Raw genomic sequence first — 12,550 nt, forward strand, 5'->3', positions numbered from 1 at the left:
TAGAGGTGTGGTGGGGGTGAAGGAGGGGGCTAAAAAAGGAAACATGCCAGCACATAAAGGAAGTGAGAACACTAAATGCAAAGGTGAATGACTGATTTATACATTACCCTAAATATCAAAATGCAATATTTAGCAAATGTGAGTCAGACTACAGACAGCACACCGAGTGAGGAGACAATGATAAATAGCCCCTTTCTGTGGCAGAGGAGTTGTCCCTAGGAATAAATGGCAGCAGAGTTCCTTCAATCACATATTTTTGGCTTGTAGGGGATTAATACATGCATGAGTTGCTATTTCTGGCGGAGGCTGCACTGAATTAGGGTCGCCTGGTTGCTGCTGCCTGTTTTTTATAGTGCGCCTTTTCTGGTTGGTGGAGCAGGGGAGTTTACGTCTGTTGACGTTTTTTCCTGCCCTGCTGTGGATCTGCATTTTCATGAATGAAGCTCAAGAGGGATTGGGAGGGTTAGATGCTAGACAGACAGAGAAAAAACATTTGAGGGTAGGAGGGAAAGAGAGGCAGAATGGAGGAAAAAGCCAGACTAACACACGTTTGATGCAAAAGGGACAGCAAAATCTAGGGAGGAAAAAATAGATAAGAGAGAAGTGAGGGGTAGAAGATCGAATGGGAATATAAAAATAACAAGATAAAAAGGGGCAGAGGGAGCTAACTGAATAAAAAATCATGAAAAATTTTACTAAATGCATGTATGGAAATGTTATAATCAACACTACATTGTGGAATGCAGAAATATTCTTTCAAAGTGACCACTTTTGTATGATTCGCTATTATTTAGCAGTCCACAAAGAGTTAATGCTCTTTCAAAACCCTGACCCTCTCTAAAACCAGTGAAATTTGATTGGCTTTGCAAGCTGCAGGGTGGAGCTATTTCTCATAACATGCTGCAGTGACTACCATTAACAGCTGAGGAAGCAGTAAAAGACTGACAAACAGCGTCAGGATAAGATCAGAGCAGTTTGTATGAATGATATAAAAAAAGAAGCTTTATTTATTAAAACATCTGTGCTAGTTCAAGTCTATATTATTCAGAATGTCAGTAACTGACCACTCATTTACCACAGCTGATAATGCTGCACAACATGTATAAAGCTCTACCCATTGTGTGTATATACACTACATGCATGTATGAGTGGTAGCTCTAGACTGAAATTAAAATGGACAGGGTGGTTTTCAGGGATGCAAGTGTGAGCCAGTGAATGCATAATTGAGGAGGATGCAGAGTTATGATTTTATTAGAGAGATGAAACTGTGGCTACACAATCCCAATAATGTGAAAATAGTGATGCAAAGACAGTTATTTTAATGATACTGACTATATGGTTATTCACTATTAAGCTATTTTTAAGCGTCTAAAAGGCTTGCATGTATGTTAAAGGTTAAAATGGGATGTATGCCTGGACAATGTATCATTTCATAAAGGTGCTGCTGCAAGATAGGCTGTAACTACAATCAATTATTCTGCATTTTATTTAGATGTCACTGAAATAATTTGAACATAAATCTGTTTTTGTCAGGCACATGTAGCTATAATAATGTACATTTAGCTTGTGTACTGTGCACTATTGTTGAAGGTACATTGTAATAATTACTTTATGTATCTATAATTTTTAGTTTCAGGAAGGTTGCAGATTACTATATTATTTTGATGCCCCTGATCACAGGAATTAATACAAGTATTATTCTATTAGTTCAAAGTAAAAAGTATTAATTGTGTTTTTCAAATACTAAACCCACTCAAAGCTTTATTATAGGTGTGGCAAATACTCTATTAAACTGAATGAAGTTAGCCATTTAACTTTATTGTTAAAATAAATAAAGGGTGCAGGTGTTGACCCATCTGGAAAGATGACCGTAAGAAAAGTGAAATGAGAAAATAACAATAAATGACCAAATGGGAAAAATAATAAAAGAACTGTTTGAAATGTATAAAGAAGGGTCAGAAAAACAGGCCATGTAGGGAAAACTTTAAACACTAAAAGAAAGGAGTCCACTTATTAAAATAAGTTGTAGTGAAATTTAATAGCAGTGGTGACAAACTCCCTGGTGCTTTCATGTTTCATTTCCATTCAAGGAACTCTGGTCATCTGGCAGGAGTATTTTCTTCAAAAGTTACATTTCCCACAATATGTTTCAATGAAATGTTGACCACCTGCAGTAAATATCATTACAGCCAATTTGAACTGCAATATTTCACAAAGGTTTTTGTGTTACATTTCCCTAAAGGTTCCCTGTGTACAGTTTTCCCTCTATAAAACTGGTTTTGAGTATTCACATCATTTCATTATTCAAGTTTTGGCCAGGACAGAATGTCTGCAGCACAACTATAAATCACATTATATTACATGTCTGACTTTTATTGTGTATTTTACTACTCTGAACAAGTCGTCTCAGTTAAACTGCTAAAAACATGTTCAGCAAATAAAAAGCAACATGGCAAAGTGAAAAACAACAGAAAATGTATATGGCACAAAACACAACCCTATGATCTGCGTGTTCTGCTTCAATAAAACATAGCAGCATCTCTTAAACTGTGTATGGGCAAGTGTGATGGATTGAGTGAAAGGTGACAAGGAGAGCAAATAAGTGAATTATTGGGGGGGGAGGGGGGATTAACAGGTATGCAGGGGTTTTAGATTAATGACTACCGTATGTTAGCAAGACGGGGGAGAGAGGAAAGTAGATTTACCGTTTGGTGATGGAGCAGCATTGCACAATGATGCTCTTTTTGTGCGCCCCTCCGCACCTGAGGACAAAAAAAAATAAAAAAAAATCAGAGATTCAAGGGGAAGCAACATCAACAACACATCATCACAATTACAATAACGCAGAGAGCTTGAAAAGCTTCTGTAACCCTATTGTGGTTTTCCTTCATTAAAGTGTTTAAAAAAAATTACCACCAATTGTTTGGAAAGTGCTAGCTTACATTCTGTCCTTTTTACTTACTGAATTGGAGATTTAAAGTAAGTTAAAAGTATTTAGACTTCAATGAAACATTGCTTCATGGCATAAAATAAAAAAATGACCATGGTGAAACATTTTCCAATACTTGAAAAAAAGCTATGCCTCAAGGAGCTTTCATTGTGCAGACAGTACATTCAACCCGCTAAACAATTTGTGATTCTTTTATTAAGAAAAAGTCAGCCCATATATATATATATTGTAAAATAGAAAATGTAATCTCACTCAAAAGCCCAAGCATGATGCACAGTGCAATGCGGCAGAGACATTAAGTCAGAAGAAGTTGGAAGTGGAACGTTTCATAATGAACTGCTCAAAGACCAAGACAACCTGGAGTGATCTGAGTCTTAATACATTATCTTATAATCTTTTAAACTTTAAATTATGACCCACAGGAGCCTGACACTAATATCTGTCTTCCGGGGATGTCAAATTCTTTGTATGACCGACGATAAAAAAAAAAGGAAAAAAAAGACACAGACAAAGAAGTACTAAATGTAATACAAATTAAAAGAAGCCAGCAGTGGAACAGAGGGACAGGTGCAGAGTTTACGGTCTCACAAATGATAAGACACCATCATAGTAATTGAGTATTGTTGGCGCCAGCTTTGGTTCATGCTCCACTGTCTACCATGGCTTATATGTCATGAGGGCCTGGTGCTGCTAGGTCATGCAGAGATGACAGTTAAAAATGAACTTGTGGGTCCCACAATACACACTAGACCTGGAGTAATGCCAAATACACTTATTGAACTACCTTACAGGTAGGCATGGGAGGATTTGAAGATTTCATGTCACAATTATCTTGGCGGAAATAATTGCATTTACATGATATCATCACGATAATCATGAAAATATACTTCCTACCCAAATATACTGGAATCACTTTACCCTACATTTTGTTAAGAAACACATATTTATTGCATCACAGACTGACATTTATTTATTATTGTTGTTTTTTATTGTGACACATGATAATCCCGCACATCTTCCCATGCATACAGGACACCTGACTTATATATTTAACACTATTGTACATCCAGGTGTCACATGTAGAGGCTTGTCTCTAATATTACATTTTAGGCTTTCCATGTTAAAAGAACCATCTAATGAAAAAAGGATGAAAAAACGAATCTAAGTCATAGTAAAATTACACACTCACACACCTTTAGATTTGTGTTCAAGACACTAGGGCTATATAATTACCATCTTTAACAAAAGCAGCATGTGCTTAATGGCATATTAGTCATATGTATAACACACTCCATGTAGCTACTAAGTAGCTATGTAACCTCTGGGCAGTTAACATAATATCCTGACTAAAACAGTGTATTATGAAAGGGGCATGTTAGCTGTAATTATGATCTAAACAGTACAGGTAGTCATTTGTAAAAAGAAAAACTACTATGAACATGAGTGCACCTATTTTATAATACAACCCACAAATTTTTTTTATGTTGAAATAACAAAATAACTGTCTCAGGTAAGAGAAAATAATCACATTAATATGTGTAACAGAGTCATTGAAGAGAGAGTTAAACATCAGTTGTGTGATGTAACAAGATATATCTTTGGTTCACATGTCCTGCCTTATACACACTGTGTACACGTGGCTGCATTTAACTTAAGAGGGTTGCCCAGTAAAGTCAAAACACTGTACAGTTTACTGTTTGACTGCCACATTAGTGTTAGGTAATCTTTGCCAAGTTGCAGTGCATCATGCCTGAATTCAACTTCTAGTAAACATATTCATAAATCTTATTAGGCTAGTTTTAAAAATCATTAGCTTACTATCACCTAAATGTCTGCATGGTAAGGGGATGAATGGTTGACCAAGTCCCTTACCGGTTTGACATAGATTCATTCACTGCGAAGCCTCTCTTTCTTTCATACCATCTGGGAGGGGGAGGGGTGAGACTGTCGCATGTACTTGATAGTTAATTGATGGGGACAAATCACTTATATGTAATTACTGGGATGACCTGCCTCCCCATAAAGTGACGGTGTCTCTGTATTTCTTCCAACCAACAGAAAATGACGAATGCATGTGTGACTTATTGCCTTTTTTTGGGTCTAATTTTTCTCAATTAATTTATTTAGGAACTGTGGTGTGTCATCTCAGTTGCTCTCTGACATTTAACAGAATTTCTTGAAGGAGATGTCTTCATTATAAGCAGCCATTAGTGAACCATCTGATGTTTTCGTTGGTCAAGCATTTTGTGGCCATGTGGTCAGGTTTTCATGTATTTATAAAGCATACTGACATCTTTCCTGGCAGTTTACGTGGCATTACATTCTAAAGCTGAAAAAATGAGCCAACTAATCGATTGAGTGTTCGATGGTTAGCCAGACAAAACAGGGAATTTTTTAGATGTATTTATTGATAACTCATTATTTGCTCAACCACATTTTCAGAGTATTCACCAGTTGTGACAAACTATCTCAATGAATGATAAATAAACAACTACAGAAGAATAAATAGAATGATAATATGACTTACTGCAGGGGCTACTCTGGTGGTATAGCAGATGTGAGAATGACAAGACAGGCGCCAACTCGCTGCGGAGCCCAGCGCTTCCTGCCTCATTTGTCTCCCGTGATTCCTCTTCAATCCCTTCACCTTTCAGCTGCTGCCCTACCCCTTCCTGGTCTGCCCAGACCACGCCTCTCTCCCTCAACACAAGGTGCTCTAGTTCATGGTTCTCCATCTCATCCGCCGCTGTGACCAGCCCAGCACCACGCAATGCAGAGTACTTCCGACTATACGCTGGCAACAAGATGTTCACCATTCTGAAATGAAATGGAAAAATAATATTGAGATATCTCTTCCAGAAAAGAAATTGCGGGTTACAGTGAAAGTGAAGTGCAGTTTTTTCAACTGCACCAAGTAACAGTTAATTCAATAAGAACCGATTCTAGGTATTGTTAACCTACTTCTGCATGCGCTTGTTCTCCTGATCCTGCAGTGCTATGAGCTTGACCATCTGCTTGATGTGTTGTTCGAGATCATTCACCTGCAGCCCCAGTCTGTGGCAACGCAGGTCCTTTTCTAACACCTGAACGGGGGGGGGGAGAATTCGGTCAGTGATGAGGCAATAGCAATAACAGCATACTCAATTAGCTCTCTGGTGGGCAGAATAAGAAGAAACAAAAGGTGGCTGGGGTCAGGATACTAGAGAGAAGATGCAAAGTTCTGTTTTCATCCATGTTTCATCAGATAAGCTGTCTGCCCAGGGAAAGGGAGGGGAGAAAAAAAAAAAAAGAACTCTGACGTAAAGAAACTACGAAACAACAGCAGAGAGAACATTTGACCGGTGGGTGCGTCATAGCTCTGGGTCAGTTCCTGGAAGAAAGGATAAAGAAGAAAAAAATAACATGGGCATGGTTTTAGGTAACTGGCTGCTGTGTGAAGGATGAGTAAAGGGTATTGATTTATTCTCTTCAGTGATCCACGAGTGAGCTAGAGAAATAAAATGAGCACGGTTCTAATTACTGGGAGAACAGATGGGAAGAAAACAAAGACAGTCACGACACCAGTAGAGACACAGCCTACCTTCCAAAATAAACAAACAAAAAACACCAAGCAATGAGTTTTGAAGGATGTAACCCACATTGTAAAGTTTCCTCTATATCTTATTATGCTCATTTGTCTTCTTACATTAACACTTACTTTTACTCACTGGTCGCCTCGGCTGATATGTTGTCTAAAGAATTGATGTACTCGTCACCAATGTTAGTGAAAAGTGTCAGCGATTACAATAGAATTTAACGATTAAACTTCTACAGCCAGTTGTTATAATTTAAAAAAAGATAGAGGTCATACTTAACCAATTCTACAGTTTTCTTTTTTAAATCAAGGAAATACAATTTACAAACTCTGTCACATCAAAAATATAAATTTTCCATTCAATCAGTCATGTGTTTTTCTGCTCCCGTAAATGTGTAAGGGTCAATAAGTTCAACTTACCTCTGAAGTCTGATCATTTGACTTCAGCAGCTTAATCTCATTTTCAACCCGATGAAGCCAGCCATCATTGTCCAGGAATTGTGTTTCTGCCTCCTTCAAACGTTTGCAAATGTGCTGCTGCTGAGCGCGTAAGCTGGCAATCTTCCGCTCGTGCTTACAAGTGGCCTATTGAGAGCATCGACAAAAAACAAAAGTTATTTAAGTGATATTATAATTTTTTTGTGCTCGTATTAGCATTACACACTAATAACTGTGTGTGGTCTAAATAACAATTATAGCTGGAGATGTAAATCTGAAACAATTCATCTTGAAATTGAGGATTTTTTTTTTTTAAATGCAGACAGATAATTTACCACCAAAGTTTAGTTTGCTTTAGATGACAGTGGTTTAATTCTTGAGAATTTTACACTTTAAATGGCATTTACATCTGGGCCTAACACAGGGACTCAAATGGCAGAGAATAGCCAGGAACTGGGGAGCGGTGACCCTGTCCTGTAGTGGCGTAAATGAGAGGCTAAGACAACTATAGAGAACAGAGAAGTAAAATGATGACTAAGCAGGTGTTTTTCTGCAGGGATGATGGCATCTGTGGATAGCAGCGTAAGCATCAGCTACCTTCTCAGTCTTTTCTTTGGCACAGAAGTATTGGACCTGCAGGTTGTCCTCCTCGCTGTAGCGCTGGCGCAGCTCATTCTCCTTCAGTTGTCTCTCCAGATCCAGCTGTTCTCTCCTGATTTGGGCCCGGCTCGAGAAGATTCGCTGCAGAGCTTCTGACACCCTAGAGGGAGAGAAAAAGAGTGATGTTACAAACTTTGCCTTGAAAATGGCTGCATAAGGAAGTTTGAACTTAAAAACATGAAAAAAAAAAATCTTTGAAAAAACCCCAAAATATTTTAATTGATGAATTTCCCTGCAATTAATTCTGTATGTAAAGCTCTAATACTCAGTTTTTGCTGGTATAGAGAAGCCTTCATTCTACTCTGGTCATTTTTGAGACTGTAGTGGTGTGGATTTAGACTTTATTATAGTGAAAGATCTTTTTAGTTTTGTCCTTTCTGATTCACAGACACGAGCGAGGCAGAATTTAAAAACACCTCTTAGTATAATGCAATTCAATAAAACATCCTCATCACAGAGATTCAAGCTGCTGTGCCACATGTACGGAGCAAATTTATATTAATTGTTGTGCCGAGAGCTTTTACAAGCCTTTTGTCCATGCATTCAACACACACCTAAACATTTAAACCAGCATTTACCGTTTATAGTAATACAACAAATAATTATACTGTAAAAGTATCAAATATATGAATTAGATGTGAATGAGTAATCGTTAGGTACCCCAATTAATTGATTAATGAAGCCTTTAGGCTCGAGCCAACTATTAAATCATGTTGTTAACCTTTTACAATGATCTAAAGCTTCCACAAGATGCCAATTCTGTTTGGAACGAGCCAGAAAGATATTCTTATCTATATGATGTATATATGCATTGCTGGGATAGTGTGAGGCGATATCCAGATTGGATGCAAGTGGCTGTCTGGCTGAGTTAAAGCAGGAGGAGAGACAGGAGAGGCATGCAGGTAAATAAGACTGGAGAGCTGTCGCTGAAATGTGACTGCACTCTTCAATGTAACTCCTGTGACGTAGGAGACGTCGTGGCCTTGCTAGACTGCTGAATTTTTAATAGTGTGAGAAGCGTGCAGCCTCTATTCAGAGCCTCTCACTGTGCGAGTTGTGAATTCTGATGCCAGTGAATGAAATGTGTGGGAGTGAGACTCATTCAGCTTTTCTGTGTCCCCCGCCCCCAACCCAAATACCCCGACAGATGCCACTGTATGCCTTAAAGACGACTAGATGGGATGTGATTTATGTAAAAAAAAAAAATGTGTATATATAATTTGAATTAAAATAAAGGCACCACACAGACGGCCCTATCAAAAGTAAAACTCAATGTGATGCATAAAACAAGATAAGATGGTTGATACTTACTCTGTATTTGTGGCAGATAGAAAATTAAGATCAAGATGCATTTTCTTCTTAACAAACACAAAACTGTCAACACCGGCCGTTTCCAATCTTAATCCTTTGGGCTCAAAGCTCGTCTGGTTTATAATACAAGAAGTAAAATTCAAAACCGTCAGTGTTCAGGCCTATATAATGTTTTGGAATGTATCATCCTGTTTCAGGCATAGACGTACCAGTAATTAACATAATAACAAAAACAAAAAATTCGAACTTCAATCAATCACCAACACACACTTTATTCATATTTTAGTATCTAGCAAATCTATGCAGGTACACTGACTATAGAACAGGTCAGGAGAGAATGTGGGGGGAAAAAGTCTTAAAGTGCAAAAATATTGTGTGCTGCTCAAAATCTTACGTAGGTACTGGTACAATATTGCAGTATTTGATCATCATGAGTGCAAATAAATGGGCTATATCAGTTATGAAAAGGGAAAAAAGAAGTTTAACTTCGCAGAAAAGCAGGGATGCAGAAAAATCTGTGACAAGTTTTTTGATAGGACTTTTTTCGTCATCCCCACTAGTGCAGCATGAGGTCACCATGTGCTGTTTTCCAGGAAGTAACCGTTTTCCAGGAGGTGCAAGTGCCCATTTCATGGGAGTGACACAAACAAATTGTTTAAAAACACTAGGTAAACTAGATGTGCTGTAAGCTGATGTACACAAATTATGAGAAGTAATCAAGGCTTTTATCAGCAATTTAGCAGAACTGGATCATCAATTCTGACGCTTTGTTTCAAGTCCGCTCTGGGTAGGTCAGCTGTATAAAAACAACACTAATGTATTGAGTTGTGAGTGTGTGTGCATGAAATAAATAAACAGCACCTGGCATTTTCAACTAATGATATTCACTCTTATACTGTGTGTTGCCAATCAAAGCAGGTAGAACCGCTTTGGGTAAAAAAAAGTCACTTTTCTTCTATTTTAGGAACATTTTGCTGGTGCACCACACCTCCAAAGTGCTGCTCCTGGTTGAGAACTACATTTGAACTTCGGGATTTTGTTTATGTAAAGGGTGAAGACAGGCTATCAAAACATTTCCAGCAGTTTCAACAGTTTTTCACTATCACTGATCTCACAGTTATTAAGTTATTTTATATATATATATATATATATAACACATTATAGGTCACCATTAAATGATTACAGACAGACATAATTTTTAGGAGTTTAGGAGTAAAGACTATCTAATCGAAGTAGGACCTTGTTATATGACGATAAAAAAGTATGAAAAAAGGGGGTTGATGAGGCAGGGATGCAATGCAAATATTTCACTACCATTTAATGTAAAACTACTTTTATCTGCTCACCTTGCTTTCTCTTAAATTTTTTCTACTATACCTGGGCAACCCACCCAAGTAAAGTCTTATGTGCGAGACACTGGCGACCTGTCTAAAGAATACGAAGCATTCAAACACTGATTTGGAAGTTGATTACCATGGCAACGGTCAAAGCTTTGAAACATTTGGGTCAGCCCTATTCTCAGGACTACATCACTGCTTTTTGCCAATGATGTAGTTCTCCTGGCTTCATCGAACTGTGACCTTAACCAGCACTGGGTGGTCTGTAGCAAAGTATTAATGACCTCAAAGTCCGCATCCACAACAGTCTGGTAGAAAACAACAGATTTGTTCCTTTGGGTTGGGAACGAGTTGTTGATGCAAGTGAAGGAAGTCAAATATCTTTGGTTCTTGTTAATAAGTGTAGTGAAAACTGAGACGGATGGATTGATATGTTATACAGGTGTTGCACCAGAATGTCGTGAGCTCTGAGTACTGTCAGAAAGAATGAGATCACAGATACAAATGCACCACAATGAGATTTCTTCACAGGGTACTTCGGCCCCGCAGGGCCAGGGTGAGGGGTTCAGACATCTACAAGGAGATTAGAGAAGAACCGCTGCTCCTTTACATTGAAAGGAGCCAAATGAGGTGGTTGGGATGTCTGATTAGGATTCGACATGGACACTTCCTCTGTGGGGGTACTTCAGGAACACCAGCTAAGAGGAGACCCTGAGGGAGACCTGAAGCACGCTGAAGGGATTATATTCCCACTTGGGCTCGGAGTGCCTTGGGTACCTGTAGCAAAATCTGGGGAAAGTGGGCAGGGAAGGGAGCTTCCATTTCTCTTAACTAAAGGCTACTTTTCATTCACCGTGTAGCAAGTGTCATGAAATAGGTCCAATCGGTCACAATACTACAATTACATAAAACTATATAACTGTTATAATCATAAAGTGATGCTAGTTCGGCTGATCCCAATGAGAATCATTTATAAATCATAAATGTACAGTATAGGCTACAGTGTGTCAGTTAATAACGCTGCACCTTCTGAACACCAAGGAAGATCTTGTCTGTTGTTAGCACCACCAAACACCTACCCCGTGAGTTTCCTCCAAAAGCTGTTTGTTTATTATGTCAATTATAATTTACCAATGATTATTCTCGTTACTCCTTGACTAGCTTCCAAACTGGTCTTTCTCACATCCTGACAGTTGGAAAGAAACACTACTGCAGCTACAGTTGAGCATCAAATTGCCCCCAATCATCAAATCTCCCTACAGAAGAGCCCTGGAGCTCTTCTACTTAAGGCTCAGAAAAAATAAAATGCTCACAGGGTCACTGAGTTTGAGTTTTTGACTCTTTTTTTTTTCAATTATAAAAACATTAACAGTTTTCTTCTTTTCAATAAATGGTTTATTTCTTCTGTGTTGTGGCTTTTCATCTTTTGATATATTGTCTACAGATAAATGTCAAAAGCTGAAAATTAAGTCACTTAAGACATAAAAGGCAAACATAATAATCCCAACTATAATGATTCTGAAGTCATTTTAACAGGGTTTTCCTTATAAGGCTTTGGCACAGCACCCAAGCCATTTTGGGCTGCACCACCTAAGCCAAATGAATGTAAAGCCAATGTGGAGAACATCAAAACTAATTAAATGGCTTTTCCCAGATCTAATAGTTGCAGTTGGTTCCCAGTGGACTACTTTAGCAAGTTTTGTCTTTAAGCTTTGTGGGTGTTGTTTATTTATTAGCTTCTCTTGCTTTTACAACCTTTGTACACAGATACTGTAATAATAATATAAAAATAATAATAATAATGGGGGACAGCCCCTAAAACCAACCTTGTTTCTGTAACCTGGACCACCACACCTAGTTACACCTCACATTGCCTGATCCACTTCATTATAAATGATTATAGATTGAAGCACTTAAAACCAAAGGTCCCATGAATGTGTCACAGATTTACGATACATCGCCAAATGCAGGCTATGTGCTCTTTCTGCCTGCAATCAGTGTCTGTATTCATGTTATAATGTTTACAATAAAATGATTTATAACACACAAAGACAACAACTACTGATATGTCTCATGTTACACTCTGAATCACATACTCATGTACATGCTTACCTTTTGAACTCTGCTTGTTTCTGGGAAGAGATCACGTCAAAAGCCCCAGGCACCATGTTCTTCTCCTCGCATGCTTTTAGTTTCTCCTTCAGCTGTAGAATCTTTAAAAATGCAACAGAACATTGAAATAGCAGTCAGAAATGATCACGGTGATTGTTTAATTGAGAC

General features: G+C 38.1%; 1 protein-coding gene across 1 annotated transcript in view; it reads right to left on the reverse strand.

Moving 5' to 3' along the window:
* kif18a (kinesin family member 18A) overlaps window positions 1–12,550 on the reverse strand; it is a 31,073-nt gene that overhangs the window by 8,833 nt on the left and 9,690 nt on the right. Inside the window, exons 9-14 of the mRNA XM_051378974.1 lie at window positions 12,383–12,483; window positions 7,560–7,722; window positions 6,945–7,109; window positions 5,912–6,033; window positions 5,478–5,767; window positions 2,676–2,762 (exon numbers count right to left, since the gene is read on the reverse strand). Of these exons, the coding sequence (XP_051234934.1) occupies window positions 2,676–2,762; window positions 5,478–5,767; window positions 5,912–6,033; window positions 6,945–7,109; window positions 7,560–7,722; window positions 12,383–12,483 (928 nt within the window). The remainder of the gene's footprint in view (window positions 1–2,675; window positions 2,763–5,477; window positions 5,768–5,911; window positions 6,034–6,944; window positions 7,110–7,559; window positions 7,723–12,382; window positions 12,484–12,550) is intronic.

Source organism: Dicentrarchus labrax, unplaced genomic scaffold (genome assembly GCF_905237075.1).
Source record: "Dicentrarchus labrax unplaced genomic scaffold, dlabrax2021, whole genome shotgun sequence".
Taxonomy (NCBI): Eukaryota; Metazoa; Chordata; class Actinopteri; family Moronidae; genus Dicentrarchus; species Dicentrarchus labrax.